Raw genomic sequence first — 14,598 nt, 5'->3', positions numbered from 1 at the left:
CCTGTCCCAGCAGAGGACGGAGGCTCGAGGAGGAAATTGAACCCGAAGACGCCCAGACAGCAGAGCAGAAAGCCTCTAGGGCTGGGCCCTCCTGTTGAGAAGGAACCCTGGGGGCCTCCCTACCGTGGCGTTGATGGAGAAGGCCCGCTCTCGGTTGCCTGCGGTGATGTTGAAGGTGAGGAGCGCGTTGCAGCCAGTGTCGGCGTCACTGGCCAGGACACGGGCAACGAAGCTGGAGACGGGGCTATTCTCACTGATGGTGATGTTCATGGGCAGGTTCAGCAGCACAGGGTCATTGTCATTGATGTCCAGCACCCGAATCCCCACCAGCATCTGGGGCGTGTTGGGGAAGAGGAGGAAGTGATGGGCGCGAGATGGGGCAGGCGAGCGAGGGGGCGGGGCAGTGATTGACGAAGGAAAGGCGCAGGCGGCCATGGAGAAGGAAGAGGAAGAGGAAGACAAGGATAATAAAAAAGGCATGAAGATGAAAATGAGGATAAGAAGCAAGCCGAAAGGGCAAAGGGGCAGAGCCGGGCAGAGGGCAGGGGGGAAACGGCAGAGTGACAGGTGCGGAGGCCTGGCTGGCTGGGTGGGGAGAGCTCTGAATGGCCATGACCGCCAGGCCCCAGTGAGCCCCGAGAGGCACTGGCCAGCCTGTTAGGGGCTCTGCGGGTCTGGACTGGCTACAGGTCAGCCTGGGGCCTCTCTGGGCACAAGGGTGGGCATATTAATAGGAACCTCTATGGAGAGTTGAGGTGGGCAGTGAGGGGAGCCCCTAGACTCACCGTGGAGCTGAGAGGAGGCACCCCCCTGTCGCGGGCACAGATGGTCAGGTTGTAAAAGGCAATGGTCTCCCGGTCCAGCTCCACATCCTTCCGGACCCGCAGCACCCCCTCCACAGGAGAGATCACAAATTCCCCTGGGTGTTGCCCAGGGGAGGCTGGAGTGAGCTGGGAATGGCCAGGAGCTGTGGAAAGCCCTGGCCTCTCCCTGCTTCCTCTAGCGAGCCTTACTCACCAGGGGTGGAGGACAGCTGGGTGCGGGGCCTCCCGTGCCCCCAGCTTCAGATCCTCAGCGAGCCTGCCAAGGGCTGGGCAGGGCGGGAGTGAGGGGGACAGATTGCTGCTTGGGCTGCAGGTGCTCATGGGCCCACTTCTACCCCAGCGTGCCTGAGACACCGGTTCAGTTCCCTTCCCTGGGCCACACGCAGGACAGGGACTGACCCTAAGTAAGACGGTTATGTCGAAAAAAGTGGGGGCCCCTTTCTACACAAGCATCCTCTCACCACTCTTGATCAGAAAATGATTAATGAAGGTCTCGGGTACTTGGTGATGTACAGCCCCTTCCAGATACCACGTCTTGGAAAATGGGGAAAGGGCAAAGCTTACTCCCAAGGGACGGCTTGCTAGTGGTGATGCACAGGGCAGGACAGAGCGGAAGTGACTGAGGGCAGGGAAGCCCCCAGCTGCCCTCCATACAGCCCTGGTCTTGAGCCACAGCTGGTCTGTCAACAGGGTTCTGCCAGGCCCGGGGCCACCTCTTGGCCTCTCGTCAGACCTGACTTCTTGTCTTTGATGTTTTGGAAAGCCCTCAGCTGGCCCTTTGGCTTCAGTCCTCATTTCGGCCTGGCCGAGGGGGCCGGATGTATGAGAGTGTCTACAGCAAGAACCTCAGATTCTCAGACTGGCCTGGAAGGGACCTCAGAGACCACCCAGGCCCTCGTGTCCTTTGGAAAATGAATCGAGAGTCCGGAGAAGGGTGACACCTTGTCTGAGCTCCCACAGCAAGTTCATTTCAGAACCAGTATTCAAATCCAGGGCTCTGGGCCTCAGCCTGCTGCATCCATGGAACGGTGGTCTTTCTAGACACCTGATCAGAGTGGACCAGGGCGGGAGGTTTGGGAGAGAAGGCTGAGCACAGGGAGCGGGTGGAGGGGAAGGGCAGAGGGGAGCAGATGGGAGCCCGGGTGGGTAGGAGAAGGGCAGGGAAGGGGAGTGAGGGAGGTGGGGTGGATGTGAGGAAGGGGGGCTGCCTCTATGCATGCCCCAGGAACTGGGGACAGAGAGAAAAACCTTCCTTCACTTTTCCTCTGACACCTGGGGGAAAGGCCCAGGGTGGGGCACTGACTTGCTCGTGGACACACAGCACACAGGGGCATGGCAAGGATGGGGGCCTTAACTGCCAACAATTCCCTCTGCCTCTCCTTCCCATCCTACCTCACCATCCCTGTCCCCTGCCATTGCTGCCCTGACTCCCGAACAGCCCTTTTGTGCCCCCCACCACCCACAGCCTCACAGGCCACACCCTCCCAGGGGGGTGGAAGCTGTCGGAAGCAGGATTTCCTGAGCCTGACACTCCAAGGTCTCACAAGAGTTGGGGATTCCCTTTCTCGGGGTTTCCCAGCCCTACCTGGGCCCCTGACCATGTGTGAACAGATGGCCTCCGACCCTTTCTCCAAAGCCAGCCACCCTCTCGAAGGAAGGAAAAGGGTTCTGAGAGCTCAGAAGGCCAGGCCTAAGGCTCTGGGGGACTGGGCCCAAGCTAGACCCCCATGAGATCAGCTCAAGGACCGCAGATTGGAGAGGTGGACAGGCCAAGGACTCCAGGACTCATTATTCTCGGCAGCTTGCCCCCAGGGAACTCCCCAGCATTCCACTCCTTTTGGAGACAGGGGTTCAATACAGAGGCTTTCCATCTGCATCCTGACTTCACTCCCATGTGCCCGTGGGCATGTGACTGAGCTTTGCCTCGATGTCCTCATATGGAAAATGGGCCAATAAAGAGGTACCATTGCATGGTGGCGCTGGGACCGGACAAGGCCTGGTCGACGTCATGTGTGCTGGACCCATGGCAGGTCTTGGTGTCATTACAGGGACCCGGAAAGGAAGCCCAGGCAGTTCTCTGAAGGAAGTGGGGGCTTTCAGGGAGGATGAGGATGGACGGAGCGGGCTTGACTGGAAGGGACAGCTGGAGGTCCCGAGAAGGCCAAGGTTAGCAGGAGGGGCTCCAGGGGATAGGGCCTGTTTCCCAACTATTGCTTGACCACGTATGTCCTCTGCAGAGCCTGGTGGGGCTCGCGAGAACCCTGTCGTCCCTGATGTCTCCCCAGCCACAGGAGCCCCTCCAGGCTCAGGCTGCAGTGCTGGGAGCTGGGTGGCCCAGGGCATGTGCCTCTCCCTTCCGTGTGTCACCCAGCCGGCTCTCCACAGAAAACCATCCTGATGCGTAGCATGTCAGGTTTTCAAGTTACCACCGTGGTGTCACTGAACCTGGAGGTAGGAGGCGCTGCGGGGAGTGGACGCTGTGCCTTGTGGGAGCCATTCAGCCATGCCCCCAGGTTACCCCTTCCTCCCCCCCACCCCAGCCTTCCCTTGTCTATCCTGAAATGGGGCAGTGCTCTGTGATCCTGAAGTTATCTTTGGGCTCTTCCTTCCTAGGGGAAGGGGACTCCAAGCTTCTCTTACTCCGCCAGGTGGGTAGGGGGTGCCTCTCAGTCTCCTGGGACACCCCACATGACCCTTAATTCCTATGGCTGGCCGTGATCATGTGTCAATTTAACTGGGAGGTTTGGCTCAAGGCTCCAAAAATCCATGGTATGGAGCCGTCTACAGTTTGTTCCGATACAGGTGTGAGCCCTGTACCCCAAAGCTGGGTGCAGTGAGGGCCTCTTGCTAGGAAGGGACTCAGCCGCTTGGCCGGCAGACGCCCCTCAATGAAGCTTCGGCAGCCTCCCGAACAGGCGCTGGAACTCCCGTGCAATGATAAGGCCTCTATGGTTGTGAGAATAACAGAGAAAGTCCCTCACTGTGCTGGTTTTGGGAAAGGAAGACACAGGGCTTGGCCAGAGAAGGGACTTTGGGACATGAAAGGGTGGCCTGTCAGAACGGAGTGGCCTCCTGCAAGCTCAGGGTAGCAGGGGCTCCAAGTCTTGCCCTACAGAGGTGGAGTTTTAGCCTCCTGATGGCGGATTCTACCCTTGGAGCTCTCGTCTGTCTTCCTCCCCAGTGCGGGCCTTGCCTCTCGTGGCTTTGCGTATCTCTGTGCTGACAGCTCCCAGGTACCTGCCTCCAGCGGAGACCTCCCTCCTGAACCCCTGGCTTGTGCATCTAAGCCCCACCTGACATCTCAGAGCTCCCCTCATCCCCCACACCTGCTCCCGCTGCAGCCTCCCCACAAGCAGACGGTCGTGCCCTCTCTCTCCAGTTGCTCAGACCGAAAGCCTGGTGTCATCTTAGACTTTCTCCACATCTAATAAGTCAGCACATCCTGTTGGTTCCAGCTCTGAGATATACCCGAGCTCTGTCTACTTCACCGTCACCACCTCTGGTGCGAGCAGCCTGGTTCCAGCTACACCATCTGTAGCCTGAGTGACTGCAATAGGCTCCTGTGGTCCCCCTGCTCCCACTCCTTAACCTCAACGGTCTGTTCTGAGCACGGGAATCAGGAGTGGCCCTCGTAACAGCTAAGTCCAATTGTGTGCCTCCTGTGCTCTAAGCCCTCCTATGGTTCCCAGATCACTCGGACCCAAAGCCGTGTCCTCATCATGGTTAGCAAGGCCCAAGAACATCTGGAGCTACTACCTCTCTGACCTCATTCCTTCCTGCTCCTCCGCTCGCTCGACTTCACACCAGCCACTGGCGTTCACACATGTGAACATGCCAGGCGTGTCTGGCCTCAGGGCCTTTGCACTTGCTGTTCCCTCTGCCTGGAATGGTCTTCCCCAGATGTCCACATGACCCGCTCCTCCTTCCTTCAGGTCTTTGCTCAAATGTCACCTCCTCCCTGAGCACCCTATCCAGAACTGCAGCTTTCGCCTGGCATGTCCCATCTCTTGGCTTTATGTTTCTCCATAACACTTAGCACCTCCCAACATACTAAGTTATCTCCTCAGCCACCTAGGTTCCTCGCCTGTGTCTTCCCACTGGAACGCGTGTCTGTTTGTACCATCCCGCATCCTCAGCACCTGGAATATGATTGGCATATGGTAGGTGCTCAATAAATATTTATTGAATGATCAATTGATCAATTGAAAATCAGGATGTTTCACAAAGATTTGGATTTCTAGCTTTTGTCTTTAAGGTGGGAAGACCTCGCCCCTGTGGGCCTGCATGTTGACATAGCCACACTGGCCAGAGTTGAGCGTGGCCATCACAGCCCCCACTACTCCCTACTGTCTTGCCTGGACCCCTTCCCCCATGTGTGTCCCCGGCCTGACACTGGCAGGCCTTTGAGTTTGAAATTCTGACTCAGCAGAAATGAGTAGAAACTGACTTGAGGAACCGCTGTGGCCACGGCCAGCCCTGCTCTTCACCTGAGGACAAGCACCGAGGTAGCTGTGAAGCCTATTCATGGTAACAAGTTGTGTGGAAAAATCTGGGTGCTGAATGCATCTGGGGGTTCCTGAAGGTTTGGGGCAAGGATATTCATCCTCCCTCCGCCCTGGAGTCTTTCCTCTGGGTATGACGCAGGGGCATTTTCTATCTGATTCTCAAAGGGGTCTCTGACCCCTCCAAGGCTACCAGTCTCAGATTTCAGAATGTTCTCATATATCCCTGTGAAGAAGGGGTGGGGAGAAGAGTATTTCCATCATCTTGTGGGTGGGGAAACTGAGGCCCAGAGAGCGCAAGGCCACGACTCCTAAGTGGGGTGGGGCAGAGGCCCCCAGGTTGTTCTGCCCTCCATGCCTGGCTCAGGCCCCACTCACCCAGAGGGTCTCCATCCACGATGCTGTATTCCACCTGCCCGTTGGGGCCTGAGTCCTGGTCATGGGCCAGGAAGGTCCACACTCGGGGCCCCGGCTGGCCCTCGGTGACATCAAACGGCCCCTCGTAGTCCCGGGGAAAGGTGGGCACATTGTCATTGATGTCATTCACGTTCACAAGTGCCTGAGATGGTGGACAAGCATAGCTGGGGCTGCATCCCGGCTAGCCCTGTGCTGAGCCCAGTTCCCTCATCTGTAAAGTGGGTCTGATAATCCTGTCTCAGGGGGCTGATGCAAGAATCCTCAGGGATCATGGTTGGTTGGGGGGGCTTTTAAGCTATGCCTATGGATAAGTTACTGTCATTGTCAAAGCCTTTTTATGGGCATAATCGTCGTATTGTTCATAATAATGCTACACATTTCTATTTATTGCCCCACTATGGTCATTTCCCATGGTCTCATCCACTCTGCCCACAGCCCTGACAAGTCTCTACTATCTCCATTTCATGGAGGCGGAAAACGCAGCTCAGGCAGGCTAAATGACTTGCCTAGAGTCACACAGCTAGGGAGCCGAAGAGCAGGGGTATGAGCTTCTGTTGGTTTGACCAGAGTTTGTACTCTTCCCATGAAGGGGAGGAAGGCAGGTGTCATCATCTGTCTGACAGATGCAGCCACGCAGAGAAGTTCAGTAACCTCCTCAAAGTCACACAGCAAATTTGGCTGAGTTGCCAAGACCAGGACAGGGCTCTTGGATTTAGGTGTTTCTCCTGGACAATCTTCCCTTTTCCCCTTCCCCATTAGAGCTTTCTGGGCCCTGTCCTCCCCCACGTTGAGGCTATGTCCCACCCACCCACCGTGGTGGTAGAGGTGAGGCGCTGAGACAAGATCGGGCACTGGTCCGTGGCAGTGACGATCAGAGTGTAGTGGCCATGGCTAATCTCATAGTCCAGTTCCTTGGCAGCAGTGATGACACCCTGGGGGATAACAGAGGGGACAAGGGTGGATCAATGGGTGGTGGGTCTGAGGCACCTCAGACCACCCCAGGAAGCGTGCTCTGACATCCCGGCCATGATGGGGAACCCCTGTTGCCATCCCACAAGCTTTGCTTCCTTCTGCACTGGCTGCCCCCACACTTTCCTCCCAGACTCCATCTTTGCTCTGCTCCCACCTCCCATGATGTCATTGAGGTCCCTTCCAATCCCCTTAGCCACCTGAGCCTCCTCCTAAACCCCACCATCAGTTGCTGACCGTGTGTCTGTCGATACGGAAGGTGTTGATGATATTGCCTGCAACAATGGCATAGTTTACTGTGCCATTGGGCCCTTCGTCCAGGTCTAGCGCCTGGATGGTGAGGAGGCTAGTGTTGATTGTGTCTGGGCCCTCATCCAGTAAGATCTCGTAGTGGGGCTGCTGGAACACTGGTGCATTATCGTTCTCGTCCACGATGGTCACGTACACGTGAGTGGTGGCCTGTGAAGAAGAGTGTGGTCAGGTTCCTTGGTCAGCTAGCTAGAGGGGTCGAGATGGACCTGGCTGGATAGTCTCCTAGGCTGGGATCACTTAGAATGATCCAATATGGTGAGAGAAAGAAAGAAGAATGAGAGGGTAGGAAGTCACAGGCTGGTAGAGGAGGAAATCAGAGAGGTTCCTCCAAAAGCCAAGCTAGGTAACAGTTTAGGTCCAAGATGGCACCACCATAGCTTTGTCTGTGTCCACAGCAGACATCACTAATCAATCGTGGCACTGCTGAGGCTAGAAACAGCCTCATGATCCTTGTCAGCACAGCGACCTAGCGATTCAAATTAGTGTATGAGATGAACCCTAGTAACCACCCCCAGCGACAGCTTTGGTTGGGCTGGGGCCTTACTGACCCTGGGCCTCCTGCCAGATCACCAAAGGCATGAATGTGATGTTCTCATTCCAACACCGTATTAAGCTTCACCCACTGCTCATGTAAATGAAGAAATACCCATTTTCAGCATTTTTAAAAGGGAAGACATTGGGTTTCGGGCACTTAAATGGGCAGAATTTGTTGAACCATGAAGAATAAAGCTTACAGAACATGACTTCACTGCAACAACATTTTCTGCAACATGTTCTCCTGCAATTGGCCATTTCTGGCTGATACTTGGTCTAATCAGACCACATGGAATGTCCAGCCAGTTGGAACTCAGTGATCGGCACTCAAGAACCATAGAGAGATGACAGATGTGGCATTTTGCGAGCAGAGTAAATAAATGAGAGAAGGAAATTAGTCACGTGCTGATATTCTCTGTCCCTCGCGCTGCCCCCCTTCCATTCTCTGCTTCTCCACCTGGGAGGACATCCCCTGTGGGCCATCTCATCTGGGCTCCCTTGCCATCTGGCTTCCAGATGGGTTTCACCAACAGGAGGTCCTGGCAGAAGCCAGGAGGAGGGAAGAAAGAGAGGTGGGGCATTTCTTCCACATTCCTTCCTTTCCTCCCTGTAGTTCTGCCAGTGGCTGTGTTTTTCCTGCTGGGTGGCCCTTCTCCCATGACTCCAGCTCCCACTGGGCTCATGCAACTCACCTCCTCTTATTGTCCTTTTGGATGTGTGGGTGGTAATGGCTTCCTGCAGTTGCTAGTCTATTGGTGCTTCACCAGCTGTCTGTAAACAGTCCCCCCATTAAACTCTCTTCAGTTGAGCCCTGAGTGTGCCATCTGTTTCCTGCTGGGACCTTGACTAATACAAGCTATGATTAGTGACTAATATAAGATAATAAGTTTATAATAACTGCAAAGATGTCTGGGTAGAGAGAATATGACTAGACCATTGCCAAGGCCACAGAACAGAAAGCAAATGATACAAAAAGCTGGATGTAGACAGCTTGTGCACCTCTTTTTCCTGGGGCTTTGGAACCCACCTTGGGTGGCTCTAGAACCACCTGTGGAGGGACAGGTGGGCAGCAGACCTAAACCCAAGAAGATTTTCATTGCCCCTGAGGAGGCAATGAGTCCACTGAGCTGCAGCTGTGGATCTTGGAGGCGTGGGTGTTAGGTGGTTGCTAAAGTTGTTTCCAAAGCAGGTAGGGTTGGCACCCTTGAGATGGAGCTCTGTGACCTTGGGCATATCCCATTTCCTTTTTTGGACCTTTTCTGTTAATAAAGAACCTGACTTGATATCTACAGTTCCTTCCAGCTCAAATATTCTGGAGTTCTGGTCTGCTGTCATCAGTCACGTGGACTAAATCCCACCATCGGGGAGGCATTCTTCTGGGTCTTAGAATCTCAATGAGTCTTTATAAAAACAATAATCACACAGAGAGGGGAAATGCATTATTTTAACATTGCTCAAACTTTTCTACCAGAGAGGGAACTTGCACAAAGTCTGAGGAATACTCTGGAGTGTCTGTCTTAAGAAGGAAATATCTTCAAAATCTCTCATGTTATCTTTGAAAGCTCATAGGGATTTTAAAAAATGGACAGTAATACAATAATAGTAGAGGACTTCAATGCCCCACTTACATCAATGGATAGGTCATCCAGACAGAAAATCAACAAGGAGATATTGGCCTTAAACTACACATTAGACCCGATGGACTTAATAGGTATATACAGAACATTTCATCCCCAAACTACAGAATACACATTCTTTTTAAGTACACATGGATCATTCTCCAGGATAGATCACATGTTAGGCCACAAAACAAGTCTTGATTCAAGAAGACTGAAATCATATCAAGCATCTTTTCTGACCATGAGCGTATGAAACCAGAAATCAATTACAAGAAGAAAACTTTAAAAAAACACAAATACGTAAAGGCTAAACAACATGTTACTAAACAACAATGGGTCCATGAAGAAATCAAAGGGAAAATAAATACCTTGAGATGAATGAAAATGAAAATACAACTTTCTAAAATTTGTGGGAGAAAGCAAAAACAGTTCTAAGAGGAAAGTTCATAGTTATACAGGTGTACCTCAAGAAACAAGAGAAAATCCCAAATAAACAATTTAACTTTATACCTAAAGGGACTAGAAAAAGAACAATCAAAGCCCAAAGTTAGTAAAAGGAAGAAATAAAGACCAGAGTGGCAATAAGCAGAGACTTAAAAAACAATAGCAAGGTCAATGAAACTAAAAAGTAGGAAATGTAATCTTTTGAGATGGAATTATGAAGAAACAGAAAATTGGAATAGACTGATTACAAGTAATAAAATTTAATCAGTAATTTTAAAACTCCTCCCAAAACAAAAGTCCAGCACCAGACAGCTTTGCAGGTAAATTCTGCCAAATATTTAAAGAAGAGTTAGGAGTTAACCTCCTCAATTATTCTAAAAAGTTGAAGAGGAAGGAATGCTTCCAAACTTATTTTGTGAGGCTGGGATTGCCCTGATACAAAACCAGGCAAAGACATGATGAAAAAGAAAATTACAGGCCAATATCCCTGGTGAACATAGATGCAAAAATCCTCAACAATTAGCAAACTGAATTCAACGATACATTAAAAGGATCACACACCACAATCAAGTGGCATTTATTCCAGGGATGTGAGAATGGTTCGACATCCACAGAGCAATCAACCTGATACACTATGTTAGCAAAACGAAGGATAAAAATCATATGATAATCTCAATAGAGGCAAAAAGAGCATCTGACAAAATTCAACACCCATTTATGATAAAAACTCTAAACAAAATTGTATAGAAGGAACATACTTCATCACAATAAAGGCCATATATAACAAAACCACAGCTAGCATCATCAATGTCAAAAAGCGGAAAGCTTTTCCTCTAAGATCAGAAATAAGACAAGAATGTCCACTCTTACCACTTTTATTCAATATAGTATTGGAAGTCTTAGCCACAGCAATTAGACAAGAAAAAGAAATAAATGGCATCCAAATTGGGAATGGAAGAAATAAAACTGTTATTATTTGCAGATGACATGCTACTATACATAGAAAACCTTAACAACTCCACCAAAAAACTATTAGAACTGATAAACGAGGGGCACCTGGGTGGCTCAGTCATTAAGCATCTGCCTTCAGCTCAGGTCATGATCCCAGCGTCCTGGGATGGAGCCCCACATTGGGTTCCCTGCTCAGCAGGAAGCCTGCTTCTCCCTCTCCCACTCCCCCTGCTTCAATTCCCTCTCTCACTATGTCTCTCTGTCAAATAAATAAATAAAATCTTAAAAAAAAAAAGAACTAATAAATGAATTCAATAAAGTCACAGGATACAAAATCGACATACATGAATTGATTGTTTCTATGTACTAATAATAAGCTATCATAAAGAGAAATTAAGAAAACAATCCCATTTACAATTACATCATAGAGAATAAAATACCTGGGAATAATTTTAACCAAGGAAGTGAAAGACCTGTAAGACATTAATGAAAGGAATTGAAGATGACACACAAAAAATGGAAAGATATACCACGCTCATGGATTGTAAGAATTAATATTGTTAAAATGTCCGTAATATCCAAAGGAATCCACAGATTCAGTGCAATCCCTATCAAAATACCAAAGGCATTTTTCACAGAACTAGAACAAAGAATCCTAAAATTTGTATGAAACCACAAAAGACCCCCAATAGCCAAAGCAATCTTGAAAAAGGACAGAACTGGGAAGATCATGACCCCTGGTTTCAAACTGTACTACAAAGCTACAGTAATCATAATAGTGTGATACTGACACAAAAACAGACACACAGATGATGAATAGAATAAAACAGAGAGTCCAGAAAAAACCTCAGGCATATATGGTCAATTAATCTATGACAAAGGAGGCAAGAATATACAATGGGAAGAAATTTAAAATGGATTAAAGACTTGAATGTAAGACCTGAAACCACAAAATTCCTAGAAGAGAACCTAAGCAGTGAGCTCTTTGACATCAGTCTTAGCAATATTTTTTTTTGGCTCACTCCCTTGAGGCAAGGGCAACAAAGGCTAAAATAAACAAACAGGACTACATCAAACAAAAAAGTTTGCATACAAACCATCAACAAAACAAAAAGGCAACTACTAAATGGGAGAAGATAATTGCAAATCATATCTCCAATAAGGGGTTAATATCTAAAATATATAAAAAACTCACACCTTAACAACCAGATAACCCGAATAAAAAATGTGCAGAGGGCTTGATAGACATTTTTTAAAAAGATTTTATTTATTTATTTGACAGAGAGAGACAGCTAGAAAGGGAACACAAGCAGGAGGAGTGGGAGAGGGAGAAGCAGGCTTCACGCGGAGCAGGCAGCCTGATGCAAAGCTCAATCCCAGGACCCTGGGATCACGACCTGAGCTGAAGGCAGACGCTTAATGACTGAGCCACCCAGGCACCCTGAATAAACATTTCTCTAAAGAAGACATACTGACGGCCAATAGGCACATGAAAAGATGCTCAACATTACTCATCATCACGGAAATGCAAAATCAAAACCACAATGAGATATCACCTTATACCTGTCATTATGGCTCTTATCAAAAAGACAAAAAAAAAAAAAAAAAAAGAAAAAGAAAAATCACAAGTGTTCTAGTTCAATGGAACAGAATAGAAGTCCCAGAAATAAACCCACAATTATATGGTCAATTAGTCTTTGACAAAGCAGGAAAGAATATTCAGTGGGAAAAAAATCTCTTCGACAAATGGTACTGGGAAAACTGGGCAGCTACATGCAGAAGAATGAAACTAGACCACTTTTTTACACCAAACACAAAAATAAATTCAAAATGGATGAAAGACCTAAATGTGAGACCTGAAACCATAAAAATCCTAGCAGAGAGCACAGGCAATAATGTCTCTGACATCGGCCGTAGCAACAGTTTTCTAGATATGTCTCCTGTGGCAAGAAAAATGAAACCAAAAATAAACTATTGGGACTACATCAAAATAAAAAGCTTCTATACAGGGAAGGAAACAATCAACAAAACTAAAAGGCAACCTATAGAATGGGAGAAGATATTTGCAAGTGACATATCCGATAAAGGGTTAGTATCCAAAATATACAAAGAACTTAAACAATTCAACACTCCCCAAACAAATAATCCAATTAAAAAAATGGGCAGAAGAAATGAACGGACATTTCTCCAAAGAAGACATCCAGATGGAAAACAGACACATGGAAAGATGCTCAACATCACTCATCATCAGGGAAATACAAATCAAAACCACGATGAGATACCACCTTACACCTGTCAGAGTGGCTAAAATAAAACACACACACACACACGAAACAAGTGTTGGTGAGGATGTGGAGAAAAAGGAACGATTGTGCATTGTTGGTGGGAATGCAAACTGTGGAAAACCGTATGGAGGTTCCTCAAAAAGTTAAAAATAGAACTACTGTATGATCCAGTAATCACACTACTGGGTATTTACCCCCAAAATACAGAAACACTAATTCCAAGGGATACATGTACCCAGATGTTTACGGCAGCATTATTTACAATGGCCAAATTATGGAAGCAACCCAAGTGTCCACTGATAGATGAACAGATACAGAAGATGTGGTATATATATACAATGGAAGATGACTCAGCCATTAAAAAATGAAATCTTGCCATTGTGAAAACATGGATGGATCTAGAGAATATTATGCTAAGTGAAATAAGTCAGATAAAGAAAGAAAAATGCCGTATGACTTCATTTACGTGTAGAATAAAAAACACAAACGAACAAACAGAACAAAATGAAACAGAAACAGACTTACAGATACAGGAACAAATTGCTGGTTACCAGAGCGGGGAGGGGTGGGGGGGGCAGGTGAACTAGGTGAAGGGGATTAAGGGGTACAAACTTCCACTTACAAAATAAATAAGCCGCGGGGATGAAAAGTACAGCATAGAGGATAGAGTCAATAATATTGCAATAACTTTGTATGGTGACAGATGGTGACTAGACTTAGCCCAGGGATCACTTCACAATGTATAAAATATTGAATCGCTAGGATATACACTCGAAACTAGTAGAATATTGTACGTCAATTATATGTCAATAAAGGGTGGATGCCTCAAATGCTGGAGAAAAGATGACCATCTAGGAAGGCCAGTGTTCATTTCATGGCTCCGCATGGTCCTGGATGCAGCTGTGAGCACTCACCACCCACAGGAGCCCCGCATGGAGTCCTCCCAAGACCTCTGAGATGACAGTAGAGCCCAAGAGTGCCACCTTGCAGGGAAGGGGCTCTTTCCAGCCTCACAGAAGGGAGTCGTGGTGCTGGCCTGCCCCACTTCCCCAGACTCCCAGAAGTTGGTCTTACCAACAGGGAGGTTGCAGGGGCTGGGAGAAGGGGCTGCCCCACAGAGCCCCTTCTCTCTGCAACCAGGCCTGAGCATGGGAGGGAGAGGTGGGTCTGGCTTCCTGCGGCCTCTGGAATAAGGAGGAAGTCAGTGCCCCAAAGGCCCTCCCAGCTGAGTCCTTCCTGCCCTGGCACTTAGGAAACAGTGCTTCAGGTTTCTGGACATGCCCACACCTTGGGCAATGCCTCTGTGTCTCACTCTGATGCAAACCCAGGAGGCTCACTAGTTGGCAGTGGGGCAGGGAGGAAGGAAGTGGAGGGGAGCTCAGGTGTTCTAGCCCACTGAAGGAGGGGACGGCTGGCCGTGGCTTCCCTCCCGATAGATAATCCCGTGCTCTCTTTATCCACCTTCTAGGCGCTGGAACCGAGGGAGTCTGGTCTCAAGGGTGGTCTGGGAGAGGCCAGGTGCTCTAGGGTGTCACCCTTCAGTGACTCCCCACCTCACCTCTGTCAGAAGCTGGCCGCGGATGGAAGAGGGCCCAGGATCCACCTGATTGCAATCGGTTTTCTTCCTCCTATGGGTAGAAGAGCTAACACTTTGCCAAAAGGAAAGGCCCTGGGCTGTTTCCCAACATGGGTTCACAAGGTCAGGATCATGATGAAGGACCCAGTTATGTCCTGGCAGTCA

General features: G+C 49.2%; 2 protein-coding genes across 2 annotated transcripts in view; both read right to left on the bottom strand.

Annotated features, from left to right (window-relative positions):
• Positions 1 to 75: 75 nt before the first annotated feature.
• Positions 76 to 2,240, bottom strand: LOC117998255 (cadherin-23-like). The gene is made up of 3 exons (XM_034986966.1): positions 2,222 to 2,240; positions 786 to 919; positions 76 to 585 (listed from the first exon to the last, which is right to left on the bottom strand). The coding sequence occupies exons 1-3, from the start codon at positions 2,238 to 2,240 to the stop codon at positions 76 to 78; spliced, it is 663 nt and encodes a 220-aa protein (XP_034842857.1).
• Positions 2,241 to 6,096: 3,856 nt separating this feature from the next.
• The window catches only part of LOC118021074 (cadherin-23-like), a 328,706-nt gene continuing 320,204 nt past the window's right edge, over positions 6,097 to 14,598 (bottom strand). The window contains 2 exon segments of the mRNA XM_035021097.1: positions 6,097 to 6,675; positions 6,950 to 7,171. Coding sequence (XP_034876988.1) covers positions 6,499 to 6,675; positions 6,950 to 7,171 — 399 coding nt within the window. The 3' untranslated portion in view covers positions 6,097 to 6,498.

Source organism: Mirounga leonina, unplaced genomic scaffold (assembly GCF_011800145.1).
Source record: "Mirounga leonina isolate KUSES-001 unplaced genomic scaffold, KU_Mleo_1.0 Mir_114, whole genome shotgun sequence".
Lineage (NCBI taxonomy): Eukaryota > Metazoa > Chordata > Mammalia > Carnivora > Phocidae > Mirounga > Mirounga leonina.
Note: the sequence above shows the minus strand (reverse complement) of the source record. Positions and strands in the feature narration are given on the sequence as shown.

Coding starts and splice junctions, on each gene's coding strand:
- LOC117998255 (XM_034986966.1), bottom strand. Junction 586..785: donor TGCCTCCTCTCAGCTCCACG/GTGAGTCTAGGG, acceptor CTCCCCACCCAG/CCAGCCAGGCCTCCGCACCT.